We start from the raw sequence: 19,924 nt of genomic DNA, 5'->3' as shown, positions 1-19,924 counted from the left end.
CTCATAGAGAAGGTCTTTTAGCTCAGGTCTAAAAATTTAACTATCAGTAAATCAGTTTTGTGGTGACAATGGCATGAAACCTTATTTTGCATGGAAAAAGTTTCTTTGCATAAATAAAATTAACACTGGTAACTTAGTAAATAATATTATCCTGTATATTTTGGGGGCAGTAATGCTTTCAAATGGATGCAATTATCTCTCAAGTCAAAAGCTAAACTGAGCCACAATGCCAGGAAATCACTTTTCCATTTCCAGGCACACATACCTATTAAGTATATACAGACCTAACCAAGTATGAGTAAGCTATTGTAGGCCCAATATAATTTCCCAGTAGTAAAACTGATGTTTCTTTTGGTCTATGGAAAACATATTAAGATAAAAATGAAGCTGAGCAATCATTACAATAATTCATTTAATGCCGCCTTTACTCATTTTCTTATTTTTTGTGTAGTATTTCTTCAGGGAGTTATTAATTGTAATCATAGTTCTCTGCACTAGTATAAGGATATTTAACCTAGGATTCTTGGATGAGCTAGAAAGACCAAGAATCACCTAAACCTGTATGCAAAATCTAGGCATTTATGCCTACTTTATGCATATTATTTTTCAAAGTAACCCATGATTCAAAAACTATTAAGAGCTACTATCTAATCAGTAATGAAAAGAAAAAATGAGGAACAAATTATGCACCAACAAAATCAACAAGTATTTTGTTTACATATTATATACAAAGAGTATTATAATTAAAAACCTATACCACAGTATGTAATGGGGTGTACTTATTTGTTCCGTGTAGTGAAAAAATGAGATTAAGTTTAACAAGTGGTCCCTACAGTAGGTTAACAACCTAAAAGCTTTGTAACAAACATAATAGAAGAAAGGTCACCAGATAGTATATGATTTAACCCCAAAGGCATGTTTGCTAAGATATATCATATGAATCTATCAAAAACTTATCAAAATAATTTATATTTACTAAACTCTGATTTCCTACCTTAGATATCTGTCTTAAAGACCGTTTGACAGTGAAAATGGTAAGCCAGGATATGTGAGAGTATATATGCGAAGGCACGGAACAAACTATAATATGAAGATGACCAAAAATCTAAAATGTATGCTAAACGAAGATGGTAAAAATAAAGTTTATGGAGCGGCACCTGTGGCTCAGTGAGTAGGGCGTCGGCCCCATATACTGAGGGTGGCAGGTTTAAACCCAGCCCTGGCCAAACTGCAACAAAAAAAATAGCTGGGCGTTGTGGCGGGCGCCTGTAGTCCCAGCTACTTGGGAGGCTGAGGTAAGAACTAAGCCCAGAACTTGGAGGTTGACACCACAGCACTCTACCAAGGGCAATAAAGTGAGACTCTGTCTCAAAAAAAAAAAAAAAAAATTATGATGGGGCTATGTCATGATAAACCTATAGCAAGTCGGATATAAGTCAAAATGCATTTAATATATCTAAGCTATTGAACAACATTTTTTAGTCTAGCCTTAAATGTGCTCAGAACACTTACACTAGCCTACAGTTGGGCAAAATCATCAAGCATAAACCCTGTTTTATAAAAAAGAGCTAAGTATCTCACATAAAGTTACTGAATATTGTAGTGAAAAACAGAATGGTTGTATGGGTACTTGAGATATAATTTCTACTGAATGCATATTGCTTTTGTTAAGTTGAACCAGGGCAAGTGAATGACTATCTGTACTTAAAAGTAAGGAAGTCGGCCATTATAACTGTGATTGCTTTAGGTGAAGCAAAATCAAACCTACTCTAAAGATCTTTCAAACTCTCTTGGTGTATTCATTACAGTAAGATTTAGGGGTTGCTTCCTTTAGTTGGTGGTCTTAACTTTTTATACTAGACATGTAAATAATAAAATATGACTCAATGAGTTCTAGATATCAAGATGATGTTAAGTATCATATTTTCTCTAAAGATACAAAGTTCCATGAAGACAAGATACCAACTGAGTTGAAGATGAATCTCATAGGGTTTATCTACTATTATACCCTTCTCAGATATGGTAATATAGAGGTCACTCCTTATCTGCGGGGATATGTTTCAAGACCCCTAGTGGGTACATGAAACCACTGACAGTACTGAAACCTATATATACTATGATCTTTTCTTACACGTACAACCTCTGATAAAGTTTAATATAAAAATTAGGCACATTAAGATTGACAACAAATGCTACTAATATTAATAAAATAGAACAGTTATAACAGCATACTTTAATAAAAGTTATGTGAATGTGATCTTTCTCTCAAAATATTTTCTAGTACTATAATCCCCTTTCTTGTGATGATGCAGGATGATAAAAAGCCTATGAGATGAAGTGAAGTGAATGACATAGACGCTGTGACGTAACATCAGGCTACATGCAACTGACCTTCTGCAAATAATGTCATAAGGAGAAGAGTCTGCTTTGAATGATCATGGGTCATCAACCCATGATGATGTCAATGGCTGGATGTCAGGAGCGGACAAGGCTGATGACTAATTGGTGGACAGCATATAGAGTGGAAACACAGGACAAAAGAAAGATTCACATCCCAGGTGGGACAGAGCAGAAGAGCATGAGATTTCATCACATTACTCAGAAGAGCATGCAATTTGAAATTCATGAATTCCTTATTAATGATACTTTCCATTTAATACTTGTGAATTGTGGTTGACTATGGGTAACTTAAACCATGGGCAAGAAAAACTGTGCATAAGGGGGAGCCTATTCTGTTAGTAGCAGCTGTAGTAGTAGTAGTAGTAGTTCCCAGTGCCTGGCACAAAGTAAGTTCTCACTGAGTGGCAGCTTTTATGATTAGCAGTAATTCCCCAATATTTGAAAATGCAGAATTCTGAGGAATCAGGGATTCACAGATCTCTTTGTCTAAATTATACCACAACCAGCAAAGACTAAGAAAACAATTATTCTAAGAAATACTTGTAACAAAATGTGGCTCTCTCAACTTCTATAGAACTGCTTTTATTTGTTTACTAAAAAAAAAGATTCTATTACAAACCAATTAAAAGCATCTGGTTTTTCCCAAAGACACTGACTGCTTAAAAAACTTTAAAATCACAGAACAGTAAAAAGCAAAAAAAGAAAAATTCTCTCCTTTTCCCCTCTCCATTGTTAAAAATGTGGAGGTCCCTTCTAAATCTTTTGCCACTAATGGGCATAATAAGAAATGATCTACTTGGCTATAGCAACATACTCAAAAAGATTCTTTGAATCACATTGTGATCTACCTTCAAATTTAAAAGTTTTTTTAAAGATTTTACTAGTTCTTGTCTGTGCAAGAGTTATATATGCTAAAAAGCTAAGAAAACTAAGAAAAAACCAAAAAATAGTTTAGTAAAGTGGCTTTACAAAAGAAATTAAGAAACTTTAATTGCTTGGTAATCACTGCCAATACAATTATATGTATTAGTATGTTTAATGTTAGGCTTTTTCTATAAAAGATACACCCATATTTAAAAGGCTGATCACTAAAACTATGAAAGCGAAAGTTACACTGATACTTTATCATCAAGAGGGGGGACTTTGACTAATTCTGCCCTAAAATTTTTCCATTAAAAAACAATGGTCAAATCATTACTAGAGTATACATAAATGTTTGTGGTGTTAATGAAATTATAACTCTAGAAATATTAATACATTTAAAATTCTAAAATTCTACAAAATGATTAGTTTCTTAAAAATTTTTAGAAATTAATTCCAAAATTGAACTTTGGACTGAAGCTCGCCTTCCCTTACTAAAATTTATATTTTATAATCTGGAGAAGGACAGAAAATACTATTAAAATCTATCATATCCCTAGGTCCAAAACTTTGTAGATTGATTAAATTTTAATCCTTTTGGAGATTTTGTGGGATAGTTGTCATTTATATAAGAAAGTTAATGATTAAACTTTGAGAACCCAGTATATCATGTAAATGTCTTTTCAATAATATGTTATTTTACCTTAACGATATTATTCTTTTCAGAATCAATTATGCAATTCAGAAAACAATTACACAATAGAATTTATGTAGTCATTTAAAATATACTTCTTAATATATTAAGTGAAATATTGTTTAGTAAAATAAGTCTATAAAACAGTAAGATGGCACTTTTATTCAAAGTATATCAAAATATTTATAGTAGTATTCATGATGTGCCAGAACAATAAGTGATGATTGTTTTTATCATTCTACTTGTGTGTTGGTATATACTTTCTTACTCTTCTGCATTGAGAATATAAAATTATAGCACATGTAATTATTTAAAAAGTCATTAAAAAATACTGCCTGCACCAGGATTATACAAGTCTTCAGAGGATATTCTTTTCTAAATCACCTCACTGTTATGATTGATTACGGAGATGCCAAAGGATGTTATGTATACGAACATATGTTTGCAAAATTCCTGGTGTTTTCCCAAAATGTTTCATTTTTCATCATGTATGTGGGACCACATCAGGTATTTCTTGGGGTTATTATGACTAGCATATCTTAAAGGATAATTAAAAGATATATATCACCTGAGGAGACTCTAATAGAATTTTTCATTTTAAAAATTCTGGGAAAATCCAAGCTGGCATAATGAAAGACTTATCAAGATAATCCAGTCTATGAAATTAACCTCAGGAAGTGTTTTTCATGCTTAGAAATGATCCTTCATGATTTTCCATTCTTATATTTTTAAATTACTATGAAAATAACATGGGAATTTTATCTAAATATTTCCCAAAAGCCTTCTTATTACGAGGACACTGAGGGAGATTAACAATGTTAGCTAGGATGAGATAAAATTAGTTCAGTGTATGAAACTGTGTTACTCATGCTGTAAATTATTGGCATGGAGATCTGAGCCGTGAAATTTAATAAACATACACAAAAATGACACACTATCTTTTCTTATTAATTGCCAGGTCATTCCAAATTCAGGAATAGATGATGGTCTAGCAGCTTAATTCAATCCAAGACATTATTAAAAATTATTAATACCCTTAAATAATTTAATACCTTTAGATATTAATGCATAACAATAAAAGAAAGTCTTTGTTCAGAAAGTTTATAAAAATAATGAGGCAAATCAAACACATTAAAAATTTCATGAAGCTTACTATGTAACTTTCCACTTTAATTTTTTACTTAAACTCAAATTATGAGAGAAGACTATCATTTTTTTACTGGGGGGTCAGCAACCCCCAGACATTTCAAAGGAATAACATGAGGATTTCAAGAGACAAAATGAAAAGAGAGTAGAAAAGAACAGTTAAATATGAATTCCCTAGTTGCCATCTGGACTAAGGGCTCATGACTACACGTATTACCTTAAAAAACTTGAGGCCTGAATGGGGCATCTGTAAGACTAACTTTATGAAAAACTCAAATATAGTCTTGAAGCCCTGATTAGCAATACATGAAAATTTTTGTTTAAGATATAAAATGTCTTAGTAACATTAAACTCTAAAAATGAATATATTCAGCTTCTCTTTTCCAACTTAGATTAGAAAAATGGAAAGTTATATCAGCGTATGCTATGAATTTTTATTTCAATAAGATTTCACATATAGGGTGGCTATAAAATTCACGTGCAGTTTAAATAGTTGTAACTGTAATAGTTGTAACTATTTAAATTATATGCTAATTTTATGACCACCCTGTATATTCCACATTTAAGGAAAAGACATTAGCAACAAGAGGACCAACAAGAAAGCTACCTTAAACACACAACAAAGAAGCTCCTATAATGTTTATTATTAACCTCCATGCAATAAGATTTAGAGCTAGTAAATACACACACACACACACATATACATGCTCGCATAAAACAAAATGTCTATTAACCTCCACATAATGTGTAATATCAGATAAATAAATGAGTAGTAAACTAGTTCTGGTATTCTGTCTGTCCCAGACAGCTATGCTCAAGAATGTAAAAGGGACCTAGACACTAGATATTCCTAAGTGCACTGTGCTGCTTGGAAACACTTCAAATGCCGTTATCTTAAGCTGGACACTGTGGTTCATGTCTGTAATCCCAGTACTCTGGGAGACTGAGGCAGGGAGATTACCTGAGCTCACAAGTTCAACACTAGCCTGAGCCAGAGCAAGACCTCATCTCTTATAAAAAAAAAAAAAAAAATAGCTGGGAGTGGCACCTGTGGCTCAAAGGAGTAGGGTGCCGACCCCATATACTGGAGGTGGCAGGTTCAAACCCAGCCCTGGCCAAAAAAATGCAAAAAAAAGAAAAAAAAAATAGCTGGGCATTGTGGCAGGCACCTGTAGTCCCAGCTACGTGGGAGGCTGAGGCAAGAGAATTTTTTGAACCCCAGAGTTTGAGGTTGTTGTCAACTATGCCACTACAGCACTCTGCTGAGGGTGAGAAAGTAAAACTATGTCTCCAAAAATAAAAAATAAAAAATCCCCATTATCTTCTATTATCATCAAAATATCTTGTGGACAGTGATCTTAGAAATACAGTAAGGTGATAACTATATTCCTCAACTATCGATATGATGTGACAAGATAAATAAATGACTACAGTATTTTGTTTCAGTTTACCTACTACTACAAATAGATCATGGACCAATTTGCAACAAATAAGCCCTAAATGAAAAATGAACTATGAGTAATGAACTGTTTCTACCAAATCTTTTAAGTAGGTAGCATAAACCAATATTACCAAAAAATGGAATTACAAAGACTGATAAGTAGTACAAACAAGCTTTAGACTTCAAAGTCTATACAGTGCATCTTACAAAGGTACATGTGAAATTTACTAAATGTAGAATATAAATGTCTTAACATAATAACTAAGAAAATGCCATGAAGGCTATGTTAAACAGTTTGATAAAAATATTTCAAATTGTATATAAAACCACCATATAGTACCCCATGATTGCACTGATGTACACAACTATGATTTAATACAAAAAAAAAGTTTATAAGATAGTATAGCAGGTATGAGATATGAACTTATCATAGATGTTCATATAGCTTCTTAAGCAATTTTACTCGTATCATGCATAAACTAATTAAAATTAATGACAAAAACATCACAAAATTCTGAAACATAATCAGTACAGATATGATACAATACTTGTAAGTGACATATACATGACAAATGTAACAGCAATATGCCTGGAGAGCTGTAGTGTGATGAACTCAAGAGATCAAGTAAAAGCTTGGGAACATAAGACATGCTAAATGATTACACAAAAGCACGGGTCAGAAAACTGAAGCCCACTCTGTTTCTGTAAGGCCCATGAACTAAGAAGTGATTCATTTGAAGATTTACAATTTGATGATAGGGAATACTAACTTTGAACCCAAATTAAGAGAAATGTTAAATCCCCAAAGGAGAACTCGATTCTTTTGATTAGTAATAGGCTTGCATTACAAAAAAAATTTTACTCAATTACACTTTTAATGTCATCAACTAAAAAATAGAAAAATGTGTTTTCTCTTTTGTTTTGAAGTACCATATGACATCCTTTGTTTTTTAGCCCACAAAACCTAAAATATTTTTCCTGATTCTTTACATAAAAACATTGGCTAACCTCAGTGTTAGACGATTAATTTAAATACTAGGGAGCTCATAGGCTGTTAGGGAACAAAGACAGCAAACTATTCAAACTTACATCTTAGCAGGAATCAGGGAGGAAGTAGTTTTGTTAAAAAAGGTTAAAGGTTCAGTCTGAAACCAGAAGATAGTTACCAAGAAACCCTTCAAATACCATTGTGTCTCAGCTGTAAATCGTAAGAAACTATACGAATAGTAAGAAAAGATCACTGATCACCAACTGGTCTTTTCAATTACACCTGTATGCACTGACACCTCGAAAATTACCTTTGATTTAAGAAAAACACTTTTATAGAATAAAGTATAAGGACTTTGAAATCACTCAATCACAGTTATGTGTTCCCCTGGTGTTAGTTACTGAGGAGTTATGGCTTAGTATGTGGATCACTATGGAATTTTTGAGACAGACTGTGTTATGGTCCATTATTTCACTTTTAAAAAACATAGCTGACAGCATCCTTTCTGATTCACCCATGCAAGATTCAACTTGCTAGCCTTATCAGTATGCTGTGAGGGCTTCATTTGTTCTCATTCATGTGGATTTTACATTTTTTGATTTTTGTGTATCTCAAAACTTTTGTTAATGACTCATACATAACAAAAACTAAATTCAAGCTGTCCAAATACACAGGGGTTGTATTCCAACAATTTGATGCCGGAAGTGTTCAAGAAAACATTGAAACCATCTGTCAAGAATAAAACTAAAAGGCTTTTTCAATGGATGGAGGATAATACTATATGAACTCGAAGGAGATTTTCAATTTTAAAATTCTATGATAAATCTGAGAAAAGTTACAAATAAAGGCCAAAAGATAACAGCTATTACTGCTGTGGCCAAACTAAAATAAATTAATGCAGTGGTTAGGCAACTGATTCTTTTTTTTTTTTTTTTTTAAAGGTGTGGAGGCTTCCTTTAAGATATCAAATACTAAACACTTTTAAAAATTACACACACACAAAAATCAATTAAAATCTCAGCTCTACCGTTCTTAAAAGAAAACATTAATTCTAAGATAATATTTTAAAACTGTTGTCAATAAAGGTACTGACAGACTCAAACCACAAGTCAAAATTCATTATTTTATTTTATAAATACTGAACAAATACAAGTATATACTGTTTGCTCCACAAGAGTACTGGGAGAAAAGAATACACGGTGAGCAAAAACAGTGTAGCTTCTGCTTTTATTCAGCTTGCCTATACTCTAGTGAGCTTATAGCCTAACTTAGCTGTTAAGTATTTTAAAAATATATCCCTCTCTTGCATTGGACATATACAAAATAGCTTTTCAATGGTCAAACAACAGAAAAGTAACTAAACTAAAAACAAAAGAGGGTGGGGGGGAGGGGTTCTTATAGCAGCTCTACAGATGAACTTCCAATGTGACTTTGGTTTTTTTTTTTTTTTTGGAGACAGAGCCTCAAGCTGTCCCCCTGGGTAGAGTGCTGTGTCATCAAAGCTCACAGCAACCTCCAACTCCTGGGCTCAAGCGTGTCTCCTGCCTCAGCCTCCCAAGTAAGCTGGGATCACAGGCGCCCGCCACAACGCCCAGCTGTTTTTTGGTTGCAGCCATCATTGTTGTTTGGTGGGCCAGGCTGGATTTGAACCTGCCACCTTAGGTGTATGTGGCTGATGCCTTAGTCACCTGAGCCACAGGCGCGGAGCCCTAATGTGACTTTGAGTTGTTTACTCTACTTTTTAAGTTTCTCTAGTGTGTGTGGTATGTATGTGCATGGTTGTGACATGTATTATTAAAATAGCACCAAAATTTCTTCCAGTTCAAACTTGATCCAACACTCTCACCTTGATTATTTCCACCAACTGATCTACCCCACTGTCCCCTGGAAATATTGGTTGTCCTAGCAACAGCTCAGCCAACACACAGCCAGCAGACCATACATCTGAAGAGAAAAGAAAACAAAAGCTTATTAATGCTTTGTTTGCTCGAGTGAAAAATATTTGTATAAATTTTCTAATTTTATTTTTATCAGAGCAAATATCACAAGGAAAAGATTGCACAACAGAGAAAAAAAGTCTTAAAACTTCCCTAATGCATCTGTAGTTAAATATTAAACTTACGAAAGAGAAAACAAAGTCAAAAGAAATACTCGAATAAAGGGTAAAGTCTATTATTATTAGACATCAGACAGTCAAGTCTTTAAATAACAAGACAGAGGATGACAGTACCAAAGCTAAGACATAACTATCTACTTGTAACACTTAAAAATAAGTCAAAGCAACAATCTCTGCACATTAGTAGGTGCTTACTGAAGAGCAGCAAAGATTTGATCTTCCACAGACATTAAGATTTCAGCCAATGCAAATTCTGAGGAAAATTTTTAAGACTTTAAATGGTTGACTTTTACGACGTAAGATGGGTAACAGAAAACGTGCTTATATGTATTAAAATTTTTAAATGCAATAGAATGGCAATATAAAGGAATATACATTATTTCATAAAATAAAGTGAATACAAATAATTCATTTTGCAGTCAAACTGGAAATCTCAATAAAACCTTTCATAATAATTTATCAACATATTTCAATAATTTAATAAATAAATTTAAGTAATAAACTTTAAAAAATAATTTAAAACATACATCCTAGCTTACCCAAGATAGTTTCTGGTTTATACCTATTGCCCTGGGATAAGTATTAATAGCACCCTCTTTTCCTTTTCAAAAGTATTACCATATTAGAAGATAAATTATATGATCATTCTATTTTAAGTCTGCTATTAAGACTTCTTGCAAGGAAAGGCTGCTTTTCAGTTTCCAAATTTCTGTGATTTCTGGGTTTTGCATTTACCAATGCCCAAGTGCTTTAGGGAAATGAACATAAATCATTGCTGTACTCGTCTATCTACTAGCAGGGAAGGAGGATAGAGAATGTCATGGAGACAACAAGTAATTTAAGAGGTCTGATGTGGTAAGATGAGCTATCAAGAAGGATTAGAAATCACTGCTCCAGTGACTACTTTTTTACTGACCTAGAAAAATGACACAGTATTAAGAAACTTAAGTTGATTTTGTCCAATTCCAAGTAATGATAACTAAAACCAAGACACCTACTTTGCAAAAGGAGACCAAGACAGTCCTACCTGATAAATTAGAAAATTGCTAACTGAAAGAAATATAAAAACTTGTGCCAGGGCATTTTTTTTCTTTACTCAAATTTTTTTCTATTACTTTAGTAACAGTAATACTAACTCTAATAGCTAAGTAGAAAAGATATATCTCCTTATTAATGTAAATGATTTGACCTAGTTTTAAAAATATCCCTTTACCTAGCTAATTAGATAGCAAGTAATATGCATGCGCTCCTTTCCACTGTAATACCAAATAATCCATCTGAGGAGACAAGGAGGAAAAAACTGCAAGGGAATAATCATACCTTCATAAAAACCCCCAACAATGGGTAATACTTTCATAGGCAGTGAACAGACGGCCTTGTTAGAATAACAGAAAAACATCAGTAACAGAATAAGTTATCTAACTCATAGTTTCTTAGTAAGGGCTAAGATCAACCATACGAGCTTTCTCTTTCTCTCTCTCTCCCTTGCTGACAGGCATCCTGTGGGGGTTCTGTTCTCACAGTATCTGAAAAGAGCTGACCAGATAGAAAGGAAGTGTAAATAAACTCTTTCTCTTTTACATTCACTAGACCAGTGGTTTCCAACATTTTTGGCACCAGGGACAGGTTCCATGGAAGACTATTTTTCCACAGATAGGCTGGGGCAGTGGGGGTAAATTCTCATAAGGCATACACAACCTAGATCCTTTGGATGCACAGTTTACAGTAGGGTTCATGTTTTTGTGAGAATCTGATGCCACTGCAGATACGATGGGAGGCAGAGCTCAGGTGGTGAAGTGAGAGATAGGGAGCGGGTGTAAATACAGATTAAGTTTCACTCACCACTGCTCACCTGCTGCCTACAGCCTGGTTCCTAACAGGCCACAGACTGGTACCTGGCCTGGGAATTGGGGACTGCAGCACTCACTAGACCTACTGACTAAAAACTGTCTGTTAGAACCAGCTTTTTATAGTCATGAAGATTTTCTGAACAGACAGTAGGGGCAAGGGATAGGGGTACAAGTTTCAGGCCTCAGTTCCTGCCCCAAAACCATATGCAAGGGCAGAAGCACTGAAAGATCATAATCACCAACAATAACCCAGCTCCAAAGGGAAGGCAGCCATCTCTGTTATCAGCCTGCCTCTAAGAAGAGAGAATAACCATAACCTGCCAATTTGGCTACAGCCATATCTTTTTCACGCCCTTTGCAATCTCTCTGTAAAAGGCCTGAGCACTGATTCTCTTTGCCAGCACTATCTCTCTCTTTTTCACTTCTGTGTTGGCCCTTCTCTATCTGGAAAAGTAAAATGAACTTTTTCTTCTTTCTATCCTAATCTTTGGAGACATTTTTCTCAAAGCCCATGTTTATTAGCTTACACCCTAACAGGCAGCATTCAGCTACAAATTTAGAAGACAAAAAGCAAAACATAAGGAATACTACTGCCAATAAGTTATCACAGAAATTTATAATCAAAAGATTCAGGTGACAGTGAATAATATCAGTGATTTTTACTTTATATTAAATCAGACAAATTACTAAAAACAAGGTATAATTATCATTCTCTTTCTGGGAGATACCAAATCTGTTCTTAGTTCATAGGACAAATGGATGAAATTCTCCAAAGAGAATAAATCTTCCACTAAATCAAAAAACCAAAAACCCCAGTTCTTTTGCCTACTGAATTTTAGTTATTTGGGATTTAAACTAAAATAGCATTCACACTTTAATTCATGGGAAAACGATTTTTCAAGACCATATGGTTTAACATACTTCCCACTTAAAGAAATTCATGTACAATAAAGTTAAATATAGAAGAACTTTTGTAAGCTGACCACACAAGGGACTGTAACAAACCAGTCACCATACAGAGGTAGTCAACATAAGGAAGGAGGCCTACTGTACTGATACATACATGTCTCGTCTATGAATAACATTTTTAAGGGTATGCAAGGTCAATTCCTTGTTCTACAAAAAAGTCTTTTGTTCTCATTTTGCCATTTCTCAGTAAAACAATATGATCAGAGCCATCAGCCTTAGCTCTAGTTATATTCAAACAACCTTGTCAGAATGATCTACTCTTTCATTTCAAACACTATTGCTCAAAACATTTCAAAAACATACCTGTTGTGTATACTTGTCAAATCTCTGCATCTGGTCTGTGTACACAGCATTAAGAAGCAAGTATCCTAACTCTAAAAATGCAGCCAAATTTAGGCTTGTTAGAGCTCCGAAAACCTCATTTTATATAAACGTTCCCTAATATGTTAGATGATATAGTTATGACTTTATAAGAAAAATCAAACTGCCACTATTTTAGGTGTCCTGGGCATAACTCATCCCAGTACCCAGTATAAAATCAGTATGATACATATATCTGAATAAAATATAAAGCAGCTGAGAAACTCAATGACATTCCCAAAGACAAAAGGCCGAAATTTGCTCTTGAGGAAGAGTTAACAAATAACCACACACACACACAATCTTACATTTTTTAGACTAACATTGACTTTTTAAAGATTAACATTAGACTTTGACTAACATTTTATTTAATCCTACTGCCACTCAGAAAGGCACGAAGTACTATTAGTAATCTTCACTTTAGCCCTGTAGTAAATGTTGAATTCAAATCCAAGTTGACTATAAGCAAAATACTCTTTGTACTATTTCTCATTTGCCCATTAACATATGCCATATATTACAGCTATGATCTACAAGAGAAGATCATGAAGATTAAAACTAATTGTTTCTATTCCAGTCCCTCTGTCACAAAATACCTTGAGTGAAGACTTCTATAGACTCAGTGGATTTAGAACAACTACTAATAATTAAGGCCGATGTGAAACTAAATAACAAACTGAAGTGTTGTATTATAAAAGTATCAACAATATAGTTATCCTGCCTTACATTATTAATTTAATGAAATAACTTTATTAATTAACAAATACTCCAAATAGTAATAATGCTCAGAAGTATTTCAGGACGATCTTAAATAAGCAAGTTAAAAACAAAAGGTGCACTTAGGTTTTACTTGAAACCTTATGCTAAACACAAATGTATTAGCTTTATAATTCTCACAGTGCAAAAATTAAAAAGCATAGTAAATGTATCTTACATTCTAAAAGGTGAAATTTGAAAAATTCTCTACAGGCATACCTCAGAGATACTGCAGATTTGGTTCCAGATCACTGCAATAATGTGAATCTCACAATAAAGTGAGTCACACAATTTTGGGGGAGTTTCTAATGCATATAAAACTTATGTCTACACTATACTGTAATCTGTTAAGTATATACATTAACTAAAAAATACTTTATTGCTAAAAAATGTCAATAATCATCTGAACCTTCAGCAAGTCATAATCTTTTTGATGGTAGAGGGTCTTGCTTCAATGATGATGGCTGCTGAACGCTGGATTGGCTGTGGCAGTTTCTTAAAATAAGACAACCACTAAGTGTATTGTATCAATTGACTCTTCCTTTCACAAAAGTCTTCTCTGCAGTATAAGATGCTATTTGATAGCACTTTACCCACATCAGAACTATCCAAATTGGAGTTGACTTTCTCAAAGCCTATTATCAACAAAGATCAGGAATATTTTAAATTCTCTGTTGTCATTTCAACAACGTTCACAGTATCTGTACTAGGACTAAGTTCCATCTCAAGAAATCACTCATTTGTAAGAAGCAACACCTCAAATTTAATAGTCAGATTACAGCAATTCAGTAACATTTTAAGGCTTCATTTTTAAATTCTAGTTTTCTTACTATTTCCACCACATCTGCAGTGACTTTCTCCATTTATATCTTGAACCCCTTGGTCACCCATGATGGTTTGAATCAACTTCTTCCAAACTCACGTTCACATCAAGTTTTGATCTCCTCCTCCCATGAATAATGAACGTACTTAATGGTACAGGCATATCTCATTATGCTAGATGATATAGTTTTGACTTTATTAGAAAAATCAAACTGCCATTATTTTAGGTATCTAGAATGATGAATCCTTTCTAGATGGTTTTCAATTGACTTTGCCCAGATTCATCATGAAAATCACTACCTATGGCAGCTATAGCCTTATGGGATGTGTTTCTTAAATAGGACTTGAAAGTCAAAACTATTCCTTGATTCATATGCTCAAAATTGGATATTGTGTTAGCTGGCACAAAAAATATTAATCTCCTTATGTATCTTCATCAGAACTCTTGGGTGACTAGGTATACTGTCAATGACCAGAGGGATCTTTTTTCTGACCAGTAGGTCTCAACAGTGGAATTAAAATATTTAATAAACTATGCTATGAACAGATGTACGCACATTGAGGTTTTATGTTTCCATTTACAGAACAATAGGCAGAGTAGATTTAGTATAATTCTTAAAAGCTTTAGATGTTCGGAATGGTATAAGCACTTGGCTTCAACTTAAGCCATCAATTGCATCTCTAGCTATCCAAGTCCTAGGCAGCATCTTCTTCCAAGAGACGGCTATTTCATCTACCATAAAAAGCTGTTGTTTAGTATAGCCAACCTCATCAATTATTTTTGCTGTTTCCTTTTTTTTTTTGAGACAGAGCCTCAAGCTGTTGCCCTGGGTAGAGTGCCGGGGCATCATAGCTCACAATAACCTCCAACTCCTGGGCTCAAGCGATTCTCCTGCCTCCACCTCCCAAGTAGCTGGGCTATAGATGCCAAAACACCCTGTTATTTTTTGGTTGCAGCCGTCACTGTTGTTTGGTGGGCCCAGGCTGGATTCAAACCCGTCAGCCCAGGTGTACGTGGCTGGCGCCTTAGCCACTTGAGCCACAGGCACCGAGTTCCCCACGCCTCCCACGCCCCCACTCCTTTTTTTTAAGAGACAAGGCCTTACTCTGTCACCCAGGATGGAATGCAGCAGTGTGACCATAGCTCATAGTAGCTTCGGGTTCCTGGGTTTAAGAAATCCTCCTGCCTCAGCCCTGCAACCAGCTGGGGCTACAGGAATGTGTACCACGATGCCCAGCTAATTCTTTTTATTTTTTGTAGAGAAGGTTTCGCTACATTACCCAGGCTAGTCTTACCATTCTTGGCTAAAGTGATTCTTCTGCCTTGCCCTACAGAACTAAGCTACCACACATGAACTTAATTAGCTGGATCTTCTCGATAACTTGCTGTAGCTTCAACATCAGCACCAGCTGCTCATCTTGTATTTTTCTGTTATAAAGACAGCTTCTTTCCTTAAACCTCATCAACCAACCTGTTAGCTTCTGCTGCTTCCTCACCTTTTCAGCCTTCACATAATTGAAAAGAGTTAGGGTAGGGCTTAAGGAGATGCTATGGCTGGTGTGATAGTCTATCCAGACCGCTACACCTTTCTTCATGTCAGCCATAATGCTATTTTGCTTTCTTATCATTTATGTGTTCATCAGAGTAGCACTTTTACTTTCCTTCAGGAATTTTTCCTTTGTAGTCACAACCTGGCATTTGGTAGCTGGCTTTGTATATACCTTCCTCATTAAGAAGAAGGTATCATTTTTACCTTTTGATTTAAAATGAAAGACAAGTGTTCCTTTCACTTGAGCACTTAGCATTATAGCATTAGTAAGTGGTCTAATGTTAATATTGTTGTGTCTCAGGGAATAAGGTACACCAAGGAGGAGAGCAATGAGGGAACTGTCAGTGGAGCAGTCAGCACACACACATCATTGATAGATTAAGTTCACTGTCTTACATGGGCATGTTTCATGGCATCTCAAAATAATTACAATAATAACTTCAAAGTTCACTGATTATAGATTAGATAATAATGATGATGATGGTGGAAAAGTTTGAAATGTTTCAAGAATTACCAAAACATGACACAGAGACACAGAGGGAGTACAGGTTGTTGGAAATATGGTGCTGACAGACTTGCTTAACACAGGGTTACCAGAAACCTTCAATTTATAAAATAAAATAAAATAAAAATATAATATCTGATAAGCACAATGAGATATGCCTGCACCATTTTTGCATTTCAACATTTAAGAAAAAACATCCATATTTCAATGGAAGTTAAAATTCAGATTAATAATATCAAATTACTAAAACTAGACAGTGCCTGTGGCTCAGTGAGTAGGGCGCCAGTCCCATATACCGAGGGTAGCAGGTTCAAACCCAGCCCTGGCCAAACTGCAACAAATAGTAGCTGAGTGTTGTGGCGGGTACCTGTAGTCCCAGCTACTCGGGACACTGAGGCAAGAGAATTGACTAAGTCCAAGAGCTAGAGGTTGCTGTGAGCTGTGATGCCACAGCACTCTACCGAGGGCAACAAAGTGAGACTCTGTCTCTAAATAAATAAATAAATAAAACAATTTACTAAAATTAATATTAAATTTAAAAGTATAAGCATTATATTCAGATTCAGTACTTACCTATACTAGAGGTATAATCAGTGGCTCCAAAGATCAACTCTGGTGCCCTATAGTACCGAGAACAGATATAGGAAACATTGGGTTCTCCTCGGACCAGCTGCTTTGCACTAATAAAAAAAAAATAAAAAGCAGAAATTCTTTAAATCTAAACCTTAAAAGAACCTAGACTGCCATCATTTATAGTATCAAATGTTTATCTAACCTTCACATCATCCCAATTGCATAAGATAGAAAAGAAGTACCTCTTTCCACTAAAAAGCATGTTAATAGGTAATATAATAAATATTCCCGCTCAAAAGAGAAAAAAAAATTGTCACTTACAATTTGACTTCTAACTCAAGGTGAATATCTCCTGGCTTACAGAACCAATCTATTTTAATTTTCAACATTTAGTCAATTTATTTATTGTCTAAATATTCACTACCCAATAAATTGTAAAAAGATAGGCTTTCAACTTTAGGACAGAAATGATTCAGAGCCTATGATTTTTAACTCTGCTATGATAAATTTAATTACATGTTTTCTTACTTCAGTTTTCCTTCTAAGACACTTTATAGCATATATTTTAAACATAAAAATAAGTTACAGTTGATTTCTTTTGATATGTCTCTCAAGATAACCTGGAGACACAATGAAATAAAAGTACTGCAGAAGCTAGCCAGTTTGACATACAGTAACAACAGAGATACACATACGAATTAAATACAACAAAATCAAATCACTACAAAAGTTAAGTGCTCTCCCAAAGAAAGAAAATGTTGAGGTAAAGGTACAAGAAAAGCAGGGTAAAAGACAGATGAAAGTAGTCACACGGAATTCAATGTCTGTGCTTTTTTCCCCTCCCATTTATGAGTCAATGATTAACTCTATTCTTACCTTGTTTTTCTTCATCACCACTTTTTAACCCTCTCCCCCAGTAGTGACACACACAACCAATTCATAAAACATTAATTAAACATTAATTTAAAGCTGCATAAAATTAGATAATTTAGCATAATTGATAAAAGACCTTTCTATCTTTTAAAGGACCTTTTGTAAAATAACTAGATAGATTCTAATTATGTAGTCAGAAAATTCCCTGTAAGACAATGTTAATATTGAAAGCTTTGTAACCTGTAGGGTTGTTTTTTTTAACTAATTGATGGAGATACCTTCTTTTTCTTAGAGATAAAACTGGTTTCAACTCCTGCCCAACAAAGTAGTCACATACAACATGGTCTTTAGGCTGCCCAACTAGTCCTTTAGCTACTTTCAGGTCTTGTTTCATTTGATAATGAATTACTAAGAAGTGAGTAATACGGTTTTGTTAATGTTACTTAAGAATCAAAATTGTCTCCCAAACTCTACTTGCCCAAGCCAATTTTGTTAAAAACAAAAAAGGCAGTTCATAAAAATGAACTATTAGTAGTAATAAAATCCCTCTTCCAAATTCATTACAACAAAGCTATCTTATGTCCCAAGAAAATGGGCCATACCAATGTTTTGACACTATGGCGAGAACAGGAATTCTACTAACCTTGGTGTCTCATAGTCTTTTTACAAGGCCCTACCAGTCACTCTCTCTCAGTGGAGAAGGCACCCCATCAAAATAAAACTCATCTGATTTGGGCAGTGTTTTCTATAGATAACAAGTAGTAGTGCTTTGTTTCATGCATCAAATAGAGTCTTGATTAAATATCTTTCACCCTTTTCTTATAGTTCAGGGGACAGTCATGGCCTGCAAAATGAGTTGGATTCTGTAATAGGTGCGGAAAAAGTAATTGTCTATAAGGGGACATAATGTATTATTAGCAAAAAGAATTAGTTATGACAGAATACATTTGCCTATTTTTTGAAGTAGCTCTCTCAAGAGAAGCCCATGGAAATATCATCTTTGTTAAATCTAAAATTTAAACTGTGGGTTGATGTAAAACTATTACAAAGAAGTAGGAATACAGATTTCAGCAAAGATAGGTCGATATGTAATCTACAGAGTGAAGTTTACAAATAAGAATTTGTGATAAGGATGAAAATAAACAAAATGGAAAGATGCCAAGTTATGCAGAGATGTTGTAGAGACTGAGAGGAGAGAGATTAGTCTAAGTGATTAAACCAGAGAGGATGTAGCAGGAAAACTGCCTGAGTTACATGGGAATATGGGATTGACTGCATGCTGAAAGGTTAAATCAGAGAGACAAGATACTGAAAACCATAGATATAGAAAGGATAAAGTTTTCCTAGAAACTCCAAACTCACAAAATATTACCAAGCATTGAGTTTTAAAAAGCATACAGGCTTCTGGAATTTGCAGGGAAACAAAAGAAAGAAATAGCAACAAGAACAGATTAAATTATAGTGGAAAAGGAATAAAACACTGCAAGTAGATATTTTACTGCATCTCTAAAGAGTAACCTTAAAACTAAAAGAATACACAGTAATACACAATATTTTTTAAAGATTAGTTCTCACCAAAAAAAAGTGTATATATATATATATATATAATGTAAATTCCAACAATATTAAAGTATAATCAATGAAAAAGTGAGTTTCCCAACTACACTATATTCCCAAAGTTCCCCTTCCCAGCAGCAATCAATATTAGAAACATTCCAGAAATAAGCCATGAATACATCTGTATATACACAGTCACACTCTTGTGTTTTTAAAACATAAAAGGTAGCATCCTATACACATAGTTTTTAACTTTGCTTTTTTCATTTACTATTTCCTAGAAATAATTCTTTTTCAGTTCATAGAAAAAGGCCTCATTCTTTTCATGGATACATGTATTGCATTATATGAGTATGTACCATAATTTATTTGGTCATCTTCCTACTAATGGACGTTTAAAAACAATGCTAAAAATCCTTGTACATATACCATTTTTGTAAATGTGTATTTTTTTTTTTTTTTT

At 34.2% G+C, this 19,924-nt stretch overlaps 1 protein-coding gene across 1 annotated transcript in view; it reads right to left on the bottom strand.

The window, feature by feature from the left end:
* Nucleotides 1–19,924, bottom strand: part of GSK3B (glycogen synthase kinase 3 beta) — a 210,936-nt gene that overhangs the window by 74,121 nt on the left and 116,891 nt on the right. Inside the window, exons 5-6 of the mRNA XM_023516300.1 lie at nt 17,032–17,168; nt 9,377–9,474 (exon numbers count right to left, since the gene is read on the bottom strand). Of these exons, the coding sequence (XP_023372068.1) occupies nt 9,377–9,474; nt 17,032–17,168 (235 nt within the window). The remainder of the gene's footprint in view (nt 1–9,376; nt 9,475–17,031; nt 17,169–19,924) is intronic.

Source organism: Otolemur garnettii, unplaced genomic scaffold (genome assembly GCF_000181295.1).
Source record: "Otolemur garnettii isolate 467f Iridium unplaced genomic scaffold, OtoGar3 scaffold00089, whole genome shotgun sequence".
Taxonomy (NCBI): Eukaryota; Metazoa; Chordata; class Mammalia; order Primates; family Galagidae; genus Otolemur; species Otolemur garnettii.
The sequence above is the reverse complement of the archived record's forward strand: the minus strand, read 5'-3'. Positions and strand labels throughout refer to the sequence as shown.